The sequence below is a fragment of the Artemia sp. Qi Xiang Cuo genome, chromosome 4 (assembly GCF_049724085.1).
Source record: "Artemia sp. Qi Xiang Cuo chromosome 4, ASM4972408v1, whole genome shotgun sequence".
Lineage (NCBI taxonomy): Eukaryota > Metazoa > Arthropoda > Branchiopoda > Anostraca > Artemiidae > Artemia > Artemia sp. Qi Xiang Cuo.
This window is the reverse complement of record NC_142797.1, coordinates 29,695,170-29,719,054: the sequence shown is the minus strand read 5'-3', so window position 1 is coordinate 29,719,054 and position 23,885 is coordinate 29,695,170. Positions and strand designations below refer to the sequence as shown.

The 23,885-nt window shown below is 34.6% G+C and overlaps 1 protein-coding gene across 1 annotated transcript in view; it reads right to left on the bottom strand.

Moving 5' to 3' along the window:
* dsd (attractin-like protein dsd) overlaps positions 1-23,885 on the bottom strand; it is a 119,159-nt gene that overhangs the window by 4,779 nt on the left and 90,495 nt on the right. Inside the window, exons 17-19 of the mRNA XM_089087485.1 lie at positions 22,099-22,236; positions 19,588-19,935; positions 17,234-17,348 (exon numbers count right to left, since the gene is read on the bottom strand). Of these exons, the coding sequence (XP_088943611.1) occupies positions 17,234-17,348; positions 19,588-19,935; positions 22,099-22,236 (601 nt within the window). The remainder of the gene's footprint in view (positions 1-17,233; positions 17,349-19,587; positions 19,936-22,098; positions 22,237-23,885) is intronic.

Below are 23,885 nucleotides of genomic sequence, written 5' to 3'. Positions count from 1 at the left end.
AGACTTTAGACATACAAACATAGAAAGACAGGCGCTTTAAACATACAAAATAATCATTACAGAAACTTCAGACATAGAAATCAACAAAGACAAACACTTCAGTCATACGAATAGGCAAATAAAAACACTTCAGACATACAAAAATAGAAAGAAAGGCACTTCAGACATACAAATCAACAAAGAAAGTAAAATAAGACATAAAAAAAGACAAAGACAGGCACTTAAGACATTAGACATACAAACCAACAAAGACAGACACTTCAGACATACAAACCAACAAAAACAAACACTTTAGACATACAAACAGAAAAAGACAGGCACTTTAGAAATATAAACCAACAAAGACAAACACTACAGACAAAAAAACCACCAAAGACAAACACTGCAGACATACAAACAGAGAAAGACAAACACTTTAGACATACAAACAGAGAAAGACAGACACTTCAGACATACAAACCAACAAAGACAAACACTTCAGACATACAAACCGAGAAAGACAAGCACTTTAGACATTAGACGTACAAAGCAACAAAGACAAACACTTCAGACATACAAACAGAGAGAGACATGCACTTTAGACATACAAACCAACAAAGAAACACACTTCAAACATACAAACCAACAAAGACAGACACTTCAAAAATAAAAACAGAGAAATACAGGCACTTTAGACATACAATCCAACAAAGACAGTCACTTCAGACATAGAAACCAACAAAGACAAACACTTCAGACATACAAACAGGGAAAGACATGCACTTTAGACCTACCAACCAACATACAGACACTCCAGACATACAAACCAACAAAGACAAACACTTCAGACATACAAACAAACAAAGAAAGGCACTTTATAAATAAAAACTGACGAAGACAAACACTACGGACAAACAAACAGACAAAGACAGGCATATCGGACAAACATACCGCCAAAAACAAATGTTGAAGATACAAAAACAACAAAGACAAACACTACAGACTTACATACGAAGAAAGAAAAAGGCTCTTCAGACAAACAAACAGATAAAGACAAGTAATTCAAACATGCAAATAGAAAAATATAAGCACATTAGACAAAAACAACGGCAAAGAAAGACGCTTCAGACTTATAAACCAGTAAAAACAAACACTTCCGACATACAAATATAGAAAAACAAGTGCTTTATACACAAAAACCGAAAATGACAGACGCTTCATACATATAACCCGAAACAGTCAAATACTTCAGACTTACAAACAGAGAAAAAGACGCAATTCGGACATACAAACTAACAAAGACAAATACTTCAGTAACACAAACAGAGAAAGACAGACACTTTAGACATACAAACAGAGAAAGACAGACACTTCAGACATAGAAACCAACAAATACAAACACTTTAGACATCCAAACATAGAAAGACAAGCACTTTAGACATTAGATATACATACCCACAAGAACAGACACCTCAGACAAACAAAACAACAAATTCATACATTTCAGACATACAAACAGAGAAAGACGGGCACTTTAGACACACAAACCAAAAAGGACAATCACTTCAGACAAACAAAGCAAAAAAGACAAACACTTCGGACATACAAACAGGGAAAGAAATTCACTTTAGACCTACCAACCAACATACAGACACTCTAGACATACAAACCAACAAAGATAAACACTTCAGACGTACAAACCGAGAAAGACATGCACTTTTAAACATATAAACCATCAAAGACACACACTTCAGACAAATAAACAGAGAAATACAGACACTTTAGTCATACAAACTATCAAAGAACAACACTATAGACATACAAAGCAACAAAGACAGACCCTTCAGGCATACAAACAGAGAAAGACAAGCACTTTAAACATAAAAACCAACTAAGACTCAAACTTCAGACACAAAAACAGAGAAAGACAGACACTTTAGACATACAAACCAACAAAGACAGACACTTCAGACATACAAACCAACAAAGACAGACACTTCAGACATACAAACAGAGAAAGACAAGCCGTTTAGACATTAGACATACAAAGCAACAAAGACAGACACTACAGACATACAAAACAACAAAGACAAACACTTCAGACATACAAACAGAGAGAGACATTCACTTTAGACATACAAACCAACAAAGACAGACACTTCAAATATACAAACAAACAAAGACAAGGAATTCAGACATACAAACAGAGAAACACAGGCACTATAGACATACGAACGAAGAAATACAGACACTTCAGAAATACACACCAACAAAGGCAAACACTTCAGACATACAAACAGGGAAAGAGAGGCACTTTAGACCTACCAACAAACAGACAGACACTCTAGACATACAAACCAACAAAGACAAACACTTCAGACATACAAACAGAGAAAGACATGCACTTTAGACATACAAACAAACACTTCAGACATACAAACAGAGAAGGACAGGCACTTTAAACATAAAAACCAACAAAGATAAAAACTCTTCAGACATACAAACAGAGAAAGACAGACACTTTAGACATACAAACCAACAAAGACAGACACTTCAGACATACAAACCAACAAATACAAACACTTCAAACATACAAACATAGAGAGACATGCACTTTAGACATACAAACCAACAAAGACAGACACTTAAGATATACAAAAAAACACATACATACACTTTATAAATACAAACCGACAAAGACATGCACTTTAGACATACAAACAAAAAAAGACAAAAACTTTAGACATAAAAACCAAAAAAGACAAACACTTCAGACATACAAACAGAGAAAGACAGGCACTTTAGACCTACCAACCAACAGACAGACACTCCATACATAGAAACCAACAAATACAAACACATTATAAATACAAATGTAGACAGACAAGCACTTCAAAATTAAAAACCAAAAAAGACAAACACTTCAGTCACACAAAAAGAGAAAGACAAGCACTTTAGACATAAAAACAACCAAACACAGTCACTACAGATATACAAAGCAACAAAGACAAACACTTCAGACATACAAAAAGAGAAATACAAGCACTTTCGACATAAAAACCAACAAAGACAAACACTTCAGACATACAAATCATACAAAGACACACACTTTAGACATACAAACAGAGAAAGACAGACACTTCAGAAAATGAAACCAACAAAGAAAATCACTTCATTCATAGAAACAGAGAAATAAAAACGCATTTGAAATACAAACAGAGAAAGACAGACACTTCAGACATACAAACCAACAAAGACAGTAAATTCAGACATAAAAACAGACAAAGGCAGGCACTTTATACATTAGACAAACAAAGCAACAAAGACAGACAATTCAGACATACAAAACAACAAAGACAAACACTTCAGACATACAAACAGAAAAAAACAAGCACTTTGGACATACAAACAATCAAATACAGAAACTTCAGACATACAAACAATCACAGCAATAAACTTCAGACATACAAACAGAGAAATACAATCTAATTTTATTTACAAAAAGGCAAATGCAAGCAATTTCAACATAACAAACAAAACTGAAAAGTAAACCAGATGTGCAAAACGTGATAGAAACGCACTTTAGATATAAGACATACACAGCACAAAATAAGAACACTGCAAGAATACAAACAACCAAGATATAAAAATAAGTCACTCACACAGATACAAACAGACACTTTTGCCACAAAAACCAACAAAGACAGACACTTCAGATATACAAAACAAAAACCAAAAACTCTTCATACATAAAAACAGAGAAAGACAGGCACTTAAGACATTGAGATCAAAAAAGACAGTCACTCCATACAATAAACTAACAAATACACACACTTCAGAGACACAAACAGGGAAAGACAGGCACTTTAGACATACCAACCAACAAAGACAGACACTACAGACATACAAACAGACAAAGACAAACACTTCAGACATACAAACAGAGAAAGACAGACACTTCAGACATACAAACCGACAAAGACAAACACTTCAGACATACAAACAGGGAAAGACAGGCACTTTAGACATTAGACATACAAAGCAACAAAGACAGACACTTCAGACATACAAAACAACAAAGACAAACACTTCAGACATACAAATAGAGAAAGGCAAGTACTATAGACATACAAATCAACAAAAACAGACACTTCAAATTTACAAAACAACAAAGAAAAACACTTCAGACATACAAACTGAGAAAGACAGGCACTTAAGACATACAAACCAACAATGACAGACACTTCAAACAATACACCAACAAAGACAAACACTTCAGACATACAAACAGGGAAAGACAGTCACTTTAGACCTACCAACCAACAGACAGACACTCCAGACATACAAAACAACAAAGACAAACACTTCAGACATACAAACAGAGAAAGAGAGGCACTTTAGACATACAAACCAACAAAGACAAACACTTCAGACATACAAACAGAGAAAGATAGGCACATCAGACATACAAACCAACAAAGACAGATACTTCAGACATACAAAGCAACAAAGACAAACACTTTAGACATACAAACGGAGAAAGACAGGCACTTTATACATAAAAATCAAAAAAGACAGACACTTTAGACATAAAAACAGAGAAAGACAGACACTTGAGACATACAAATAAACAAAGAAAGGCTGTTCAGACGTAAAAACAAAACAAGCAGGAACTCGGTTTTAAACATCTAGAAGTGAAATCTCTCTTTCCGCGAAAAAATAGAAGAAGAGATGTTTCAGATGTACAAACATATAAAGACAGAAGATTCAGATTCTCACCAACAGAAAGACAGGTAAATTGGATGCACAAAACAAACACAAGAACAATATAATACAAAAAAAGCAGAAACGACAGTCATTTCAGACATATGCACAGACAACGACAGACACTTCAGACATACAAACAGAGAAAGACAGACACTTCAGAGATACAAACCAACAAAGACAAACACTTCAGACATACAAACAGAGAAAGACAAGCACTTTAGACATTAGACATACAAAGCAACAAAGACAGACACTTCAGACATACAAACTTACAAAGACAAACACTTCAGACATACAAACAGAGAGACATGCACTTTAGACATACAAACCAACACAGACAGACACTTTAAAAATACAAACCAACACAGACAAACACTTCAGACATAAAAACAGAGAAAGACAGGCACTTTAGACATACAAACCAAAAAAGACAGACACTTCAGACATACAAACCAACAAAGACAAACACTTCAGACATACAAACAGAGAAAGACAGGGAAAGACAGGCACTTCAGACATACCAACCAAAATACAGACACTCCAGACATAGAAACAAGCAAAGACAGACACTTTAGACATAAATACAGAGACAGACATTCACTTCAGAAATACAAAGCAGCATACAAAAACACTTCAGACGTGCAAACAAACAAAGACACGAACTTTAGACAAAAAACCAACAAACAAAGACACTACAGACATACAAAGCAAAAAAGACAAACACTTCAGACATACAGAGAAAGACAGGCACTTTAAACATAAAAACCAACAAAGACAAGCACTTCAGACATACAAACAGAGAAAGACAGACACTTTAGACATACAAACCAAGAAATGCAGACACTTCAGACATACAAACCAACAAAGACAAACACTTCAGACATACAAACACAGAAATACACTCACTTTAGACATACAAACCAACAAAGACAGACACTTCAGACATACAAACCAAAAAAGACAAACACTTCAGACATACAAACAGAGAAAGACAGGCAGTATAGATACACAAACCAACAAAGCAAGACACTTGAGACATACAAACCAACAAAGAAAAACACTTCAGACACATAAACAGAGAAAGACAGGCACTTTCGACATACAAACCAACAAAGACAAACACTTCAGACATACAAACCATCAAAGACACACACTTTAGACATACAAACAGAGAAAGACAGACACTTCAGATATACTAACCAACAAAGACAAACACTTCAGACAAAGACAAACACTTCAGACATACAAACAGAGAAAGACAGGCAATTCAGACATACAAACCAACAAAGACAGACACATCAGACATACAAAAATAGAAATACCAGCACTTCAGAAATACAAACACCCAAAGACAGACACTTTAGATATACAAATCAACAAAGGCAAACACTTCAGACTTAAAAATAGAAAAAGACAGGCAGTTTAGACGTGCAAACCTACAAAGACAGACACTTCAGACATGCAAACCAACAAAGACATACACTTCAAACATACAAACAGATAAAGACAATCACTTTATACGTACAAACCAACCAAGACAGACACTTCAGACATACAAATCAACAAGGACAAAAACTTCAGTCATACAAACACAGAAAGACTAACACTTTAGACAAACAAACAGAGAAAGACATACACTTCAGACACAGAAACCAAAAAAGACAAACAATTCAGACATACAAACATAGAAAAACAATCTCTTGAAACATTAGACAAACATACCAAAAAAGACAAACACTACAGACAGACAAAAAAACAAATACAAACACTTCAGTCCTAAAAATAAAGAAAGGAATGTACTGTTTACCTCAAAACCAATAAGGAAAGAAGAATCAAACATACAAACCGACAAACACACACACTTCAGACATGCAAACAGAGAAAGAAAGGCGCTTTGATCATAAAAATCAAAGAAGACAGTCACTTCATACAATAAACCAACACAGACAAACATTTCAGACATACAAAAAGGGAAAGAAAGGCACTTTAGACCTACCAACCAACAGACAGACACTCTAGACATACAAACCAACAAAGACAAACACTTCAGACATACAAACAGAGAAAGACATGCACTTTAGACATACAAACCAACAAAGACAGACACTTCAGACATACAAACAGAGAAAGACAGGCACTTTATACATACAGACCAACAAAGACAAACACTTCATACATACAAACCAACAAAGACAAACACTTCAGACGCACAAACAGAGAAAGACAGGGACTTTAGACATACAAACCAACAAAGACAAATACTTCAGACATACAAACAGAAAAAGACTGACACTTTAGACATACAAACCAACAAATACAGACGCTTCAGACATACAAACCAACAAAGACAAACACTTCAGACATACAAACATAGAAAGACAGGCACTTTGGACATACAAACCAACAAAGACAAATACTTCAGACAAAAAAAACACCACAGACAAACACTTCAGACATACAAAGAGAGAAAGACAGGTAGTATAGACATACAAACCAACAAAGCAAGACACTTTAGACATACAAACCAACAAAGGCAGACACTTCAGACATACAAACCAACAGATACAAACACTTCAGACATACTAACATATATAGAATGTCGATTTATACATACGAACCAGAAATGAAAACAACCTTAGGTTCAAAAACCAAGAAAGAAAGACACCTCGGATATACAAACATAGAACGACATGTACTTTAGATATACAAACGAACAAAGAAAGACACTTTAGACATACAAACCAACAAAGACAGACAATTCAGACACACAAACCGAGAAAGACAGGTAAATTAGACATAAAAACCAAAAAAGACAGACACTTAAGACACGTAAATAATCAAAGACACACTCTTCAGATATACTAACTCAAAAAGACAGACACTTCAGACATACAAACCAACAAAGACAAACACTTTAAACATACAAGCAAAGAAAGAAAAGCGCTTTAGACATACAAATCAGCAATGAAAGACACTTCAGATATAAAAACAGAGAAGGACAAACACTTTAGATATACAAACCAACGAAGACAAACACTTCAGACATACAAACCAACAAAGACAGACACTTCAGACATACAAACAGAGAAAGACAGGCACTTTAAGACATACAAATCAACAAAGACAGACACTTCAGACATACAAACCAACAAAGAAAAACACTTCAGACATATAAACAGAGAAAGACAGGCACTTTAGACATACAAACCAACAAAGACTCACTTCAGACATATAAATCAACAAAGACAAACAGTACAGACATACAAACAGAGAAAGACACTCACTTTAGACATACAAACTAACAGAAAAACACTTCAGACATACAAACCAACAAAGACAAACACTTCAGACATACAAACACAGAAAGACAAACACTTTAGACATACAAACAGAGAAAGACAGACGCTTCAGACATACAAACCAACATAGACGGACACTCTAGTCTTACAAACATAGAAAAACAGACCCTTCAAACATGCAAACCTAACAAGACAATAATTTTATCAATACAAACCCACAGAGACAAGTGCATCAGCCAAAAAAAGCAACAGAGAAAGATAATTGAGACACAGGAATAAAGAAAGAAAATCGCTTAATATATACGAATAAAAAAAAACAGATACCAAACATATGAACAGACAAAGACAGTTACTTTAGACATAAAAACCAACAATTACATACACTTCAGACATACAAAACAACAAAGACAAACACTTCAGACATACAAACAGAAAAAGACAAACACTTTAGACATACAAAAAGAGAAAGACAGACACTTCAGACACACAAACCAACAAAGACAAACACTTCAGACATACAAAAAGAGAAAGACAAGCACTTTAGACATTAGACATACAAAGAAACAAAGACAGACACTTTAGACATACACACAAACAAAGACAGACACTTCAGACATACAAACAAACAAAGAAACATACTTCAGACACACAAACAGAGAAAGACAGGATCTTTAGACATACAAACCAACAAAGACTCACTTCAGACATAAAAACCAACAAAGACAAACACTTCAGACATACAAACAGAGAAAGACAGTCACTTTAGACATACAAACCAACAAAGACATACACTTAAGAAAAAGAAACAAAAAAATACAAAAAATTTATATACAAACGCAGAGAAAGACAAACACTTCAGAGATATAAACATTAAAAGGAAGACAATTTAGACACACAAACCAAAAAAGACAAACACTTCAGACACACAAACAGAGAAAGACAAGCACTTTAGACATTAGACATACAAACCAACAAAGACAGACACTTTAGACATACGAACAAACAAATACAAACACTACAGACTTACAAACAGAGAAACACAGGCACATTAGACATACAAACTGACAAAGACAGACACTTCAGACATACAAACCAACAAAGACAAACACTTCAGACATACAAAAAGTGAAAGACAGCCACTTTAGACATACGAACCAACAAAGACAGACACTTCAAACATACAAACCAACAAAGACAAACCCTTTAGACATACAAACAGGGAAAGACAGGCACTTTAGATATACCAACCAACAAAGACAGACACTCCAGACATGCAGACCAACAAAGAAAAACAATTCAGACACAAGAAACTAGAATTACAAGCACTAGAGACTTAAAAAACAACACAGACCTACACTTGAGACATACAAACTAACAAAGACAACCATTTCACACAAAAAAATACACATAAACAAACACTTCAAACGCACAAACAGAGAAATACCTGCACTTTAGACATACAAACCAACAAAGACAGACAGTGGGATATGCAAACACCCGCCCAGAAAAACAAGCAAAAAGAGTGAGAGTCACATACAAACACATAGATTAAAACATACAAACTGAGAAAGAAATGCACTTCAGATATAAAAACCATCAAAGACAAAAATTGGGACTTACAAACACAAATCCTAACAAACAAACAGACTGACTTAGAGACACATACAAAAAAAAAGATTTAGAGATACACACCTACAAACACAGGAAGTGAAAAAAGCAAATAACCGCCCAAATACACAATCAAAAGGAGTGAAAGACACAAACATATAAAAAGATTTAGACATGCAAACAGAGAAAAACAAACACTGGGATAAGCAAACAGCCACCCAGACACACGTAGGCAAAGAGAGTGAGAAACACATACAAATACATAGATTCAGACATATAAACCGAGAAAGACAGGCCCTGGGATAAGCAAACACCTGTCCGCAAACACCTACAAAGATTCAGACATACAAACCGGGAAAGACAGTAATTGGGATAAGCAAACACCCACCCAGACACACGTAGGCAAAGAGAGTGAGAAAAATATACAAATACATAGATTCAGACACACAAACCGAGAAAGACTTGCACTGGAATTCACATGCAACTGCAAAAAGTTGGGTTAATTTAGGTTAACAGAGTGGCGCGCCAACCTAAATTACCTAAATTATGTATGTTTTTCTCGCTCTTTTTGCTTGTGTGTTTGGGCGTGTGTTTGCTTGTCTCACTGCCTTTCTCTGTTTGTATGTCTGAATCTATGTATTTGTAATTGTCTCTCACTCTATTTGTCTGTTTGTCAGGGTTGGTGTTTGCAAGTCCCAGTGTTTGTCTTTGATGGTTTGTATATCTGAAGTGCTTGTCTTTCTCTGTTTGTTTGTTTGAGTCTATGTGTTTGTATGTGACTCACTCCTTTTGTTTGTGTGTCTGGGCGGGTGTTTGCATATCCCACTGTCTGTCTTTGTTGGTTTGTACGTCTACAGTGTTTGTCTTTGTTGTTTTCTATGTCTGAAGTGTCTGTCTTTGTTGGTTTGTATGTCTAATGTGCCTTTCTTTCTCTTTTTGTATGTCTGCAGTGTATGTCTTTGTTGGTTTGTATGTCTAAAGTGTTTGTCTTTGTTCGTTTTGATGTCTAAAGTTCCTGTCTTTCTCTGTTTGTATGTCTGAAGTGTTTGTATTTGTTGATTTGTATGTTTGAAGTGTTTGTCTTTGTTGGTTTGTATGTTTGAAGTGTCTGTCTTTGTTGGTTTGTATGTCTAAAGTGCCTGTCTTTCTCTGTCTGTATATTTGTAGTGTTTGTCTTTGTTGGTGTGTATGTCTGAATTGTCGTCATTGTTGGTTTGTATGTCTAAAGTGCTTGTTTTTCTCGATTTTTGTTTCTAAAGTATCTTTCTTTGTTGGTTTGTATATCTGAAGTGCTCGTCTTTGTATGTTTTTATGTTTGAAGAAGCTGTATATCATGGTTTATATGTCTGAAGTGTCTGTTTTTGTTGGTTTGTATGTCTATAGTGATTGTCTATCTATGTTTGTGTGTCTGAAGTGTTTGTCTTTGTTGGTCTGTCTGTCTGTAGTGTCTGTCTATGTAGGTATGTATGTCTAAAGGCCTCTCTTTCTCTTTTTGTCTGTCTGAAGTGCTATTGTTTGTTAGCATGTGCGTCTGAAGTGCATGTCTTTGTTGGTTTGTACGCCTAAAGTGAATATCTTTCTATATTAGTAGTTGTTAAGTGATTGTGTTTGTCGGTTTGTATATTTGATGCGTCTTGCTTTGTTTTTTTGTATATGTCTGAGGTGTCTTTCTTTGTTTGTATTTATGTATGAAGTGTTTATCTTTATCTGTTCTTATTTTTCAAGTGTTTGTCTTTGTTGGTTTGTATGTCTAAAGTGCCTATCTTTCTCTGTTTGTATGTCTGAAGTGTTTGTCTTGTTGGTTTGTATGTCTAAATTGTCTGTCTTTGTTTGTTTGTATGTCTAAAGCGCCTATCTTTCTCTCTTTGTATGTCTGAAGTGTTTGTCTTAGTTGGTTTGTATGTCTGAAGTGTCTGTCTTTCTCTGTTTGTATGTCTAAAGTGCCTATCTTTCTCTGTTTGTATGTCTGAAGTGTTTGTCTTGTTGGTTTGTATGTCTAAAGTGTCTGTCTTTGTTTGTTTGTATGTCTAAAGCGTCTGTCTTTCTCTATTTGTATATCTGAAGGGTTTGTCTTAGTTGGTTTGTATGTGTGAAGTGTCTGTCTTTCTCTTTTTGTATGTCTGAACTGTTTGTCTTTCTCTATTTGTATGTCTGAAGTGTTTGTCTTTGTTGGTTTGTATGTTTAAATTATTTGTCTTTCTCTGTATGTACGTCTGAAGTGTTTGTCTTTGTTGGTTTGTATGTCTAAAGTGCCTGTCTTTGTTGGTTTGTATGTCTGAAGTGTCCCTCTTTGCTTGTTGGTGTGTCTTAATTGACTGTCTTTGTCTATTTTTATTTCGTAAGTGTTTGTCATTATTGGTTTGTATATCTAAATTGTTTGTCTTTGTTGGTTTTTATTTCAAAAATGCTTGTATATATATATTTTAATATCCTAATTGTATGTCTTTTTTTGTTTGTATGTCTGAAGTGTTTGTCTTTGTTGGTTTATATTTCTAAAGTGCCTGACTTTGTTGGTTTGTATGTCTGAAGTGTCTGTCTTTGTTGGTTTGTATGTATAAAGTGCCTGTCTTTTTCTGTTTGTACATCTGAAGTGTCTGTCTTTGTGGGTGTATATGTTAGAAGTGTCTGTATTTGTTGCTATGTATGTCTAAAGTGTCAGTCTTTCTATGCTTATATGTCTAAAGTGCTATTCTTGTTTCGTTTGTATGTCTGAAGTGTCTGTCTTCGTTGGTTTGTATCTCTAAAGTGTCTGTCTTTGTTGGTTTGTATGTCTAAAGTGTTTGTCTTGGTTCTTTTGTATGTCTGAAGTGTCTGTCTTTGTTGGTTTGTATGTCTAAAGTGTTTGTCTTCGTTGGTTTGTATGTCTGTAGTGCCTGTCTTTCTCTCTTTGTATGTCTGAAGTGTTTGTCATTGTTAGTTTATTGTATTAAGTGTTTGTCGGTATTGGTTTGCGTGTCTATAGTGCCTGTCTTTCTCTGTTTTTATGTCTGAAGTGTTTGTCTTTTTTGGTTTGTATGTGTGAAGTGTCTGTCTTTGTTGGTTTGTATGTCTAAAGTGCATGTCTTTCTCTGTTTGTATGTCTATTGTGCTTGTCTTTGTTGGTTTGTATGTCTGAAGTGTTTGTCTTTGCTGGTTTTTATTGCTAAAGTATTTGTATTTCTGTTTTTGTAAGTCTGAAGTGTTTTCTTTGTTGGTTTGTATATCCGAAGTGTCTGTCTTTTTTGGTTTATTTGTCTAAATTGCCTGTTTTTCTATGTTTGTATGTGGGTGAAAAGGATGAGTACTTCAACTTGTAAAATTGGTTTAGGAGGGACATTACGTAAAGAATTTGTCCTGAAAAGATATAATAAAGCCTTTTGAAAGTATCGCTTGGTGTTGGGGTGTTCAAAAAGCTGTAAAGTAAAGTTGTGGGTGAAAAGGTTGAGTACTGCAATTTTTAAAATAGGTTTAGAAGGGATATTAAGTAAAGAACTTGTTCTGAAAAAATATAAAAAAGCCTTTGAAAAGTATTGCTTGGTGTTGGGGTATTCAAAAAGCCATAAAGTAAAGTTATTTGTGCAAAGGATGAGTACTTCAACTTGTAAAATGGGGTTAAGAGGGATATTAAGAAAAGAACTTGTTCTGAAATAATATGAAAAAGCCTATTGAAAAGTATTGATTGGTGTTGGGGTATGCAAAAAGCAGGATGGTCAAGTTGTGAGTGAAAAAGGATGAGTACTTCAATTTCTACAATAGGTTTAGGAGGGATATTAAGAAAGGACCTTGTTCTGAAATAATATAATAAAGCCGTTTGAAAAGTATTGCTTGGTGTTGGATATTCAAAAAGCCATAAAGTAAAGTCGTGGGTGAAAAGGATGAGCACTTCAAGCTGTAAAATTGGTTTAGGAGGGACATTACGTAAAGAACTTGCTCTGAAAAGATATAATAAAGCCTTTTGAAAAGTATTGCTTGGTGGGGTATTCAAAAGTTGTAAAGTATTGTTGGGAGTGAAAAGGATGAGTACTTCAAAAAGTTGGGTGTAGGGGGGCCCTTCTGTGTCTCAAGCCCGCAAAAAAAAAGTATTAAAAATGAGAAGGGGGGCAAACAAGTTGAGGGGGGGGCAAAAAAGTTTGGGGGCCCGGGGGGCCCTTCTGTCTCATGCGCGCAAAAAAAAGTGTAAAAAAATGGGGGGGGGGGCAAAAAGTTGGGCGGGGGCTCCTTTGGAGTTTAGGTAGGGGACCTTATAACACTATTCAAATGGAACTTATAACGACCACAGAGTTTCACCCCAAATCATCTTCTAAAATGTCTCAAACTGTATCGCCCAAAAAATCCCTTAAATGCCGATTAATTTGTTTCGCCCAAAAAATACCTAAAATGCCGATTAATTTGTTTCACCCAAATAATCCCCTAAAAGTAATTCCTGCGTGTTCCTTTGTTTCGTCATCCCTGCACTGTCACATTTGAAATTCCCAGGAAACCATTTCCCGCGTAAAATATATTAAATCCGTCTGTATCTCGTATGAATTTCTGAAAAAATCTAAGGTGTTCCTAGTTACACTATTATGGCTTCGATAGAATATTAATATTTATCTCTCAGACCTAAAGACCAGAGAAGCCATATTTAAAAAAAAATATATTAATTTATCTCTCAGACCTAAAGACCAGATAAGCCATATTTAAAAATGAAATCCCCTCATGTTTCTTGTCCCAGTCGATTATGCAAATCACTTTCCCCGAAATCCTGTCCCCTTAGTGGATCAATACACTTAGAAACATCCCCTGACTGACCTTGAAAGAGACACGTGATCTTCTCCCTTTAGAATCGATTATAGATGGCAGCAGTTGTGTTCTTCTCGGATATAATTACCCCTTTCTACTTTTAATTTGAAGTTAAACTAAAAAAACGGACAAAGAAAAAAAAAGTATTGCATGGTTAATCTATTCTACGACAAAGCTTCTTGAATATCTCGAGAAAATCATTCAAAAGCACACGATGAAGCAACATCTCTTGAGATTTTTTTCCTCGTTGAAAAAAAATGAAGAAGACAGATTTTCCCTTCTTCATAGGCGGTTTTAGGGGAAGGATAGAGAAGGCACTTGTCCCAGGCGCAAACATTTTAGGGGCACAAAATTTCAAATAAATAATCTAGCGGTTATAATCATTTTGTAATTTTTAAAATTTTATTAATAAATTAAAGGGCATAGTTGAGAAATGAAAAAAATTAAATAATAACAATTAAAGTAATTACATTAAAATGATTTATAATATTTAAATAACTTAGATAATAAATGAAAAATTATTAAATGATAGATTTTGCCCCAGGCGCAAGAGAGGCCAGAACCGCCACTGCTCTTGTTGTTAATATTTCAGCTTTAATTACTGTGTCAAATATCTAACTGAATTTTTTCTTTTCTCAGTTTGATAAGATTGACAGTCATTTTCCACATGTAGCTTAAAAAAAAATATTCGTCTGGAACAACTTTATGGCTTTTATATATTCAGAAATGGGTTGGGCTGTGGACACGCCCATCGGCTACTAAGAAGAATAATGAGGTCTACATCTTTAGTTAAAGAGCCACTTTTTGCCTGCAGCGTCGACATTTCCGCTGCGTTCGATTCTGTCGTCCAATCGCAGGCACTGTGGTGCCTCTTGGATTCAGGAGTCGACCCCTACATTGTCCTTGTTCTCCATGACTGGTACTCCCACACGCATATTCGTCTAGCTTTGCGATGGGAAACAATCGCCGGTCACCGCAAGCAAAAGCTTTCTGAACCCATTCGGCTCTTCAAAGGAGTTAGGCAAGGATCTGCTCTAAGCCCTATCATCTTTAATTCTGCGATTTACTCTGTAACTAGATTTGTTTGTGGGACCTTCTTTTTGGAGGGCTTGGATCTAAGTTTCGTTTCTTATGCAGATGACTTGTTGCTCCTAAGCAGCACGCTGAGGGGTCTAAAAGATAATCTTCGTCTTCTAGTGACCCTATACAGAAGAATAGGACTACGAGTCAACATAGAGAAAACCGAATTTATCGTTTTTAGTGGCACCAACTCGACCGATTCCAATCTTGTCCTTGACGGTTTCGGAATCCAGCAGTCCCAGTCCCTAAATTACCTTGGTATCACGTATGGCCAGACGCCTAGGTCAACTAGAGTCTTGTTGGCTGAATCAGTCTGTAAATCTATCCTCTCAGCATATGGAAAAGCTGTCAAATCCAAGTGGTAATTTAATCGATTCATTAAGTCGAAACTATTCAACGCCGTCGTCTCTCCTGCCATCTGGCACATATCACCCTTTTTGGAAATGCTACCCCTCACCGAGAGTCGAAAAATATGAACCACATACTACAGATTTGCAAAATTTTTACTGGGTCTTCCAATGAGATATTCTGACATGGAGATCTCATCCATATATGGAATCCTTGATCCATCAACCAAGGTGATTGATCTAGAACGGAGAGCCTCAAGAGGATCCCTCAGTAAACTCTACGACTCACCGCTGACTCAACTGTTTCAGTGAATGAAATACCTGTATTTAATTTTTAGTGTTGAACATGTTTTTCTTCTTTTTTTGTTTCATTTTGTACTCCGCTTTTTTTTTCTCCATTTCTCCATTGTAAGCGGGCATAAATAAATATATATATACTAGTACCAAAGTTTTATAGTCGTTCAAAAATGAAATAAAACATTTTGCACGAAATAATTTTTTTTAGCTTTGTGAAAACCTGATAAAAACGAAAATTGTAGCCCAGTAAAAAAAAAAATTAGTTTCCTATTTTGTACGTCATTCACTTTTTATATGCTTTTTTTAAGCACCCCATCCTCCCTGAAAAAAATTCACGCGTACACTCCCGACTCTTCAAATCATTATTTCTTATACAAAAAGCATAATAAGAACTGCTTGTCCTTTAATTATTATTATAAAAAGAAGATAAAGGGACACCAAAAACAAACAATTTTCCCCCTTGGAAAATTGACATTGTGAATCTTCAAACACAGCATATTACACTAAATTGCAGAGAAAATTAACAAGGAAAAAATTTCAATGCAATTTTTTTAATTTCAATATCGAACATCAACTTCAAGTATCCTCTAGCAACTTATCACAATTTCATGTCCAAGAAAACAGATATTTTTTCTAATTAAAATAAAAAAATGTACAACCGCACAATAAAAATTGCTGTAGGGTAGGTTAGTTGAATTGAACTTATCAATCATATTGCTTATGTTTGTTCAGTATTTGGGAGTTTAAAAAGTAAAACTTCTCACATACCTGCAGTGCAGTGTATAATTGAGTTTTTGTTTCTCGTCTTTGTAATCTGTTCGATGTGTTTTTTGTTTTTGTTTGTTTTTTCTTTTTTAGTGATACTCCGTCTTTTGTAACTTTTTTGATGGGTAATAAATAAATAAAATAAATCATTTTCGTAACAAAAAGAAGAGAAATAAAGAAAGAAAGAAAAAAAGAAATCGAAGCACAACATAGAAGTGCCTGTTTTTCTAGTTGATGAACATTTATTTCTTCCCGTGGAATACAGAGCAAGAGTAATAAAAGTGACGGAAAGAAAAAAGAAAGAAAAAAAATGATTTCGCATAGAAATACCTGGTTGTCCAGCTGGTGAGTATTTATTCCCCCCACATGGAAGACGGACTAGGAGTGAAACAAGCGCCGTTTCGTTACCTTGTAATGGCTCTAATGCCAAAGGCAATATCTTGGCCTGAAAAAATAGGTTCAGTCAAACCAATGTAAGGAACGCCACAACCGCATAGATATAGGTACAGCCACTTTAAAAAACAAGATGTTCATTTTCAAAGACTATTCAAACTTGACAAAGCGGATACACGACTGTATTCAAACAAAATTAGTTTGCAGGACTGATACAAATACCAAGTCTGGCTAAAAGAAGTTGATTTAAGTAAAGAAGCTTCTGTCAATAAAGACTCGCAGATACCTTGAGCGTTTGCAAAATACGGGAATCAATTTCTGAAAAGGTGGGAGGGACTTAGAACATCTTCCTGCAGCCAAATTTGGGCTATAGAACCATTCATGAAAGATTCATTTGCAAAACCACCTTTCAGAGTTAACAGCTAAAACTCAAGTTCTTATCAGTTAAAAGTGAAAAAAAAAAACATGAAAAACAAAACACTTTTTGGTCCTCTATAGAAGTTTGTTAAAAAATCAAAATTAATCATTGTTTTCAAAAGAAATTATTCCTAAAATGGGCATGTTATATGTATTTCAATCACATTTTTTCAGTAAAATAAAAATGGTTGCGGTGTCTATGGCTTAAAGAAGTGTATGTAAATAAATACTATTTTGTTTCCTAGTGTTAAACCATTTTAAGATAACAAGATCCATTCGAGCGTTTGCAAAACCAAGCTCTATGTTTGTACCCTTCTGAAGTCATGCAAAACCAGCTTAGTCATTCTAGGAACGCATTACCATGGTAGCCATTCTAAAGTCTGTGCTTTATTCTTCATGTCAAAAAACTTCCTGACTTCTTGACTCTGATGTAATTCTCAACCTTGGGTGATAAGAGAATACACCTCACGTAAATGTCTACTAATGACCTTCATGAGGAAATCTAAAGACAGGATTATTTATAAAGCCATCCAGGTAAAAATAACATGTGTAACCGTCAAATTACTTTCATTCAGAGTGTTGTTTTCATTCAGAGTAGGTAGGAATATTCATGGAAAAGAAATCTTTATTTTCGCTACCATTTGGCAGACGTTCTCAGGACAATTAATCAATAGACAACAATCATCAAACTCTTTAAAACTGACTACAACCATCCCATATTGAGAAAAATGACCACTGCCCAGATTAGTGGCATACTATCATTTTCAAACTGCACCAAAGATCTCGCTACACAGATATACTCACGACTATTCGATCGAGAGAAGAAAAAGGCAAACAAAGGAGAAGGAGACAATAACCTGAAAGAGAAAGCAGAAAGAGAAAGGAGAAGAAAAAAGGAGGTCTAGTCAACAGATAACAATCGTCAAACTCCTTAAATCAGACTACAACCATACCATATGGGGGAAAAGGGACCACTGCTGGAATTAGTGGTTCAATATCAATTGTTAAGCTGCACCAAAGATATTGCTACACAGATATACATACAGCTATTTGATCGAGAGAATAAAGGCGAACAAAGGAGAAGGAGACATTAACCTTAAAGAGAAAGGAGAAGGAAAAAGGAGGATTAATCAACATACAATAATCGTTAAATTCCTTTAAAACCAGCTTAAACCTTTCCATATGGGGGAAAAAGGACCATTGCTAAATTAGGGGCATACTATCAATCTATAAACAACACCAACGGTCTTCTAAACAAAGACACAAATAGCTATTCGATAGAGAGAAAAAACTAACAAAAGAGAATAAAAAGGAAAATAGAAAAAAGAAGAAAATCTGTCTGTCCCGAGGATGTAAAGGATAGTAACCTCACTGTAAATTACAAATATAGCGTGATAATAAGAGACTCCTAATATCCAGGATATTCCTTTTGTCGAAAATTCAATGAGTCTTTTAATTAATATTGCTTAATTTTGAAAAGTAAATATTTATCAAATAGCTCAGCCACATTAATTAATTCTACAAGATCAGCACCAGAACTGTCTGAAAAGAAAATGAAATCGAGTTGTGTTATATTATGTGTCAATTATTCTGTATAAAATTGCACAGATTTTTTTTTTGCGGTTATTCATACTTTTAGCACAGAAAATGTGTTCCAGTACATTTGAGCGTGGATTAGTCAAATTGACTTCTAAGAGTATATTTAGTTCACTAACAACAAATACTGAATAGTCATTTTGAGGAATTAATCTTCATTTCTTTGGGGAATTTCATTTCGAACTTCGAATCTTAAGTATCAAATAAGAGCTTTTATGCTAAAATCTTCAAAATCTAAATAGTGGATCAAATCAATTTAAACGTGCCAAAGACCTTACCTTTTTTCTTCTTCTCTGTAAAACACTCTGCCTAAATTCTCCACCACAATTACCACTTCCTGAAATAGTCAAATCATTTAATGTACTATTTACAGCTTCAACTACAGCTACATTCTCACAATCTACAGCAGTCAGATCATTTGGGATTTTACTCCTTACTTCACTAGAATTTATTTCCACTGGTTTAGGTGCACTTTCATGTTTCGAGTTATCATTAGGAGCTTCATCTGCTTGTCCAGGGTTGCTACGATTTCGCTTTTTATTCTTTTTCGGTCTTGCATCAATTATTTCGACACAAACTTGAGCAAATGGACGACTAGCCATCTGTTCCATTTCTACGAAAAGTCGCTAGAAGAAAAACAGATAAAATGAACAGATAAAAAGGTAAACAGAATATTAATACTGTATAAAAGTAAAATTACATGATGAATACACATTAATATAATACGTAATTAATTTGATGTTATTATTTTCGTTCCAAGACATGGATACCACAAAATTGTTGTAATTTATGTTTTTATAAGTGCAGAATGGTCCATGAAGAGTTATCGAGTCTCCAAATTAGAATTTCTACGACAGAAAAGACTAACGACTGACAATCCTATATGGTTCATGTTGCTATAATTTCCCTTTTTATATTTTTGGTCCTGTATCAACTATTTTGGCAGTAACTTGAGCAAAGGGACGATTAGCTATCTCTTCCATTTCAACAAAGTCACTAGAAGAAAAACAAATAAAATGAAAGAATACATTTTTACAGCAGGGAATATTGATAAGAAATCAGTAGCAACGCTTTAGCATTGCCTATAGTGAAGAGCTATAAGGCTTCAATGTATTACGTTTTGTTTTCCAGAAGCACTTCATATGGAGGGGTAGTCGTATAAACTTCGGAGGGGGCTCAGTCGATCGGATATCAGAAGTTTTAGCGCCCTTTTTGAGTCAAAGTGATCGGTGGGCAACCAGCCCCCCTCCCCTCACACCCTGTTTCCCCCTAATGCATCCGATCAAAATTTTGATAGCCATTTTGTTCAAAATGGTCCAAAGGTAAAATAACTGTGTCTCTGGGGTTGACACCCCACCCCCTGGAAAAGGACTGTAAGTTATGCAAGGTGACCATTATTAGCAGAGAAGGTTTCTATGGAAGCGAGGGTCGTATAAACTTTGGAGGGGGTCATTCGATTAGAAATTGGAAGTTCTAGTGCCCTTTTCAAGAGTCAAAAGTGATCGAACGGAATCCAGCCCCCTACCCCGCCCTTTTTCCCCAAATACATTCGATCAAAATTTTAAGATATAAATTTTGTTCAAAAATAGTCCAAAGGTCAAATAACTATGCCTCCAGGCTGACACCCTCCACCCTCAGCCCCTGGGGCAAGGGCTGTAAATTATGCAAGTTACCCATTGTTAACATATAAAGTTTTTGTTTTTTTTTATTGGAAACAAGAGCATGTTTGCTCCTATGTCTCCAAATAAAGCTGATGTCCTTATACACATAAAATGGCATGAATGTTTACTTTTTTACATCATCAAACGTTTTTAAAACTAGAAAATCAAAATTGTACAGCACAGTTAGGATATTGACACAAAAATAATTTACTAAAAATATATTTTGATAGCCTATTTGTTTATCGCTAATACTTCCATATTAAAAAAAGATAAATAAAGGATTATGCAGTATATCGAATATGTGTTTCAAGCTGACACATCTTAGCAGTGAGAGTTTTTCCGGGAAAATATTGCAAATTTGCTATAAAAATTTAGCATCAGGCATAAGGCGAAAACATGAATTTATGGCGAAATATTTGCGCTACTGATATTACTACATACAACCCAACAACATATTTAGGGTTCTTTGGATAATTTGTAGTCTTGTAGGATCTCCCCAGCTCCTTTTCAATGCATCTAAGCACATCAATTTCGTCTACCAGTTCACCCTCAACATCTTTCTGCAATGAAAGGGGAGCTGCTCCCCCAACACCTATAAACACTTTGTCTAAATACTTTATTATTTGCTATTGATTATATTTTATTATTGTAGGCTACCAGTTTATTCTGGTCCCTTTTGTTTTGTAGATCATGTCTAGTGTACATTCGATTAATAAGAAAAAAAGAAGAGAAAAATAAAAAAAATAAATTAAATAAACAAATAAGTAAAATGAATAAACGAAGTAAGTAAATAAATAAAAAGAAAACAAGTGTAATTTCAACTTTTTCTAAGAGTGTAATTAGTTATATTTCTGCCACTATTAGGAGTAAAACTATTAAAAGACAATTTGATAATGAGAATGTTTATAAAAAATAGTGGCTCGTTATAAGAAATTAAACGCCTCAAGTTTGTTCATAAGAATTTAAAACAAGAACAAGATAAGGGCAGAAGCTTAGAGCATTATTATTCATACTCTAAGAGTATTAATAGACGGAAAAGAAGATGAAAGTAAGCTTCTTCAACTATTAGGCTTCTTCAAGAACAAGAGAAGGAAGAAGCTTAGAGTACTCGCTGAAACATACACTTACCCTTCTTCTTGCACGGATATCCCAACGCTGCTTGATTTTCCAGAGTACTGCAGCCAAAATCAAAAGAGTCAAGAAACAAGTGCTAAATGTTATGAAAAACTGCAACAAATCCAACTTTGCATGCTGACTGAAAGATACCTAAGACAAAGAAAGTAAAATCAATGGGCATTTCCTTATTCCAGACCCCAAACAAGGCCAAAATATTTACAATTTTTTATTAAATACATTTTTTTTTTTTTTTAGAATTTTTCTTAGGTTTTCCGTATGAATCACATTTTTTTTTTTTTGAAGTTATTACCCTGGAAAAAGTCGATTCCTCTCATGGGAAAGGTCTTGCGTAGGTCCCTGGCGCCAATAAATCTGGTTCTTTGGTAAGCAGCCTTTTGCTGAAGAAATCTACCATATGTAATTCACAAAATAATCATTTGTTTCTTAGGGGAGGAGGAGAAGCAGAAGAATTATCAAATCGTTCCACTGCCATAAAACTGGTGAATAAAATGGCTTGAGACCTTCAGATTTGTGGAAAAAAAAAAAAAAAACCCTCTTAAAAGAGATTAAGTGAATATTCACTTAAGAAATAAGTGACTCATATTTCGGTTTCTCAAAAGAGAATGGATCTTAGGGACCATTGTTTCGGTATTTATGATTTATGATTTTTTTTACGTATATATGTATATATATATATATATATATATATATATATATATATATATATACACATATATATAGTTAAAGTAGAGAAATAGTATATAATAGCGATGTTATATTAGATTAGTATAGTACAGAGTCTCAAGTGGTGATTTTTTTTACTTGTTTTCTTTTTTGTTTTTTAAGGGAATCCATTGATAAGTTATTCGTTTTGTAGTTTCGAGAATGGCCGCACAAGACATAAGGCTTTTTGGCAAATTTTTCTTTTTTTGTATTGTTTTTTGTGTTTTTTTTTTAAAACAAATTCTCTCTCTCTAGAAAAAATACTTTATTCATTCGTAAAATAAACCTTGAATCACCTTTGCATACACAAAATGAAACTAGTCATCAACCCCTGAAATCTAAAAGAGCCTGTGCCCGGTATACGATTATTAAAACATGAAATCACATGACATAGTTCTCGGAGTATCGCTAATTGTTGGTCGTTTGCTTGGCGAATGAATTTTGTCACCCGCAAGTCAGTTACTAGCATCCTTTGAGACCAATCTAGAAGTTTTTGGATGTTTTGCTAATCATGGGTATTGGTGAGTAACTCGCCTTTGGTGTAAGGTTTTTGGTTCTAATTTAGGCTTTTAATGAATTTTATTCATCTTTTAATTTTGGCTTTTTAGCGGTTTGTTTTTTCACGTTGACTCTCCGCGTTTTTTTTTTTTTGTGTTTTCACATTTTTTGGCATTTTCCTTGAAAATTCTTCTGTTCGCGCTGAAGAAGAGAGGCAGTTGTCCTCCCAAAATATTCTCTTTTTTTAGTATTTTCATTTGGCCTTAGAGAATCCCATCTTTGATCATTTTTCTTTATAATAGTAGGCTATTTTAGAAGATTGGAACACTTTCAATGCCACAATTTGAAAACGCAAAAGGTTAGTAGAATACAGAAATAACTTTGTACTATTTCTATTTTGTTTGAATAAAATTCTTGTCGAGACTATAAACTATGGTTTATAATCTACGTCATGGAGTCATTAATATAATTGTTATAATAGATTAAATCAGAATCAGGGCAAGAAAGTAAAAATAATTAAAAATAATTACAGACGTCACACATGATATTATCCCTATAAGAAAAGGAAGGAGATCCCA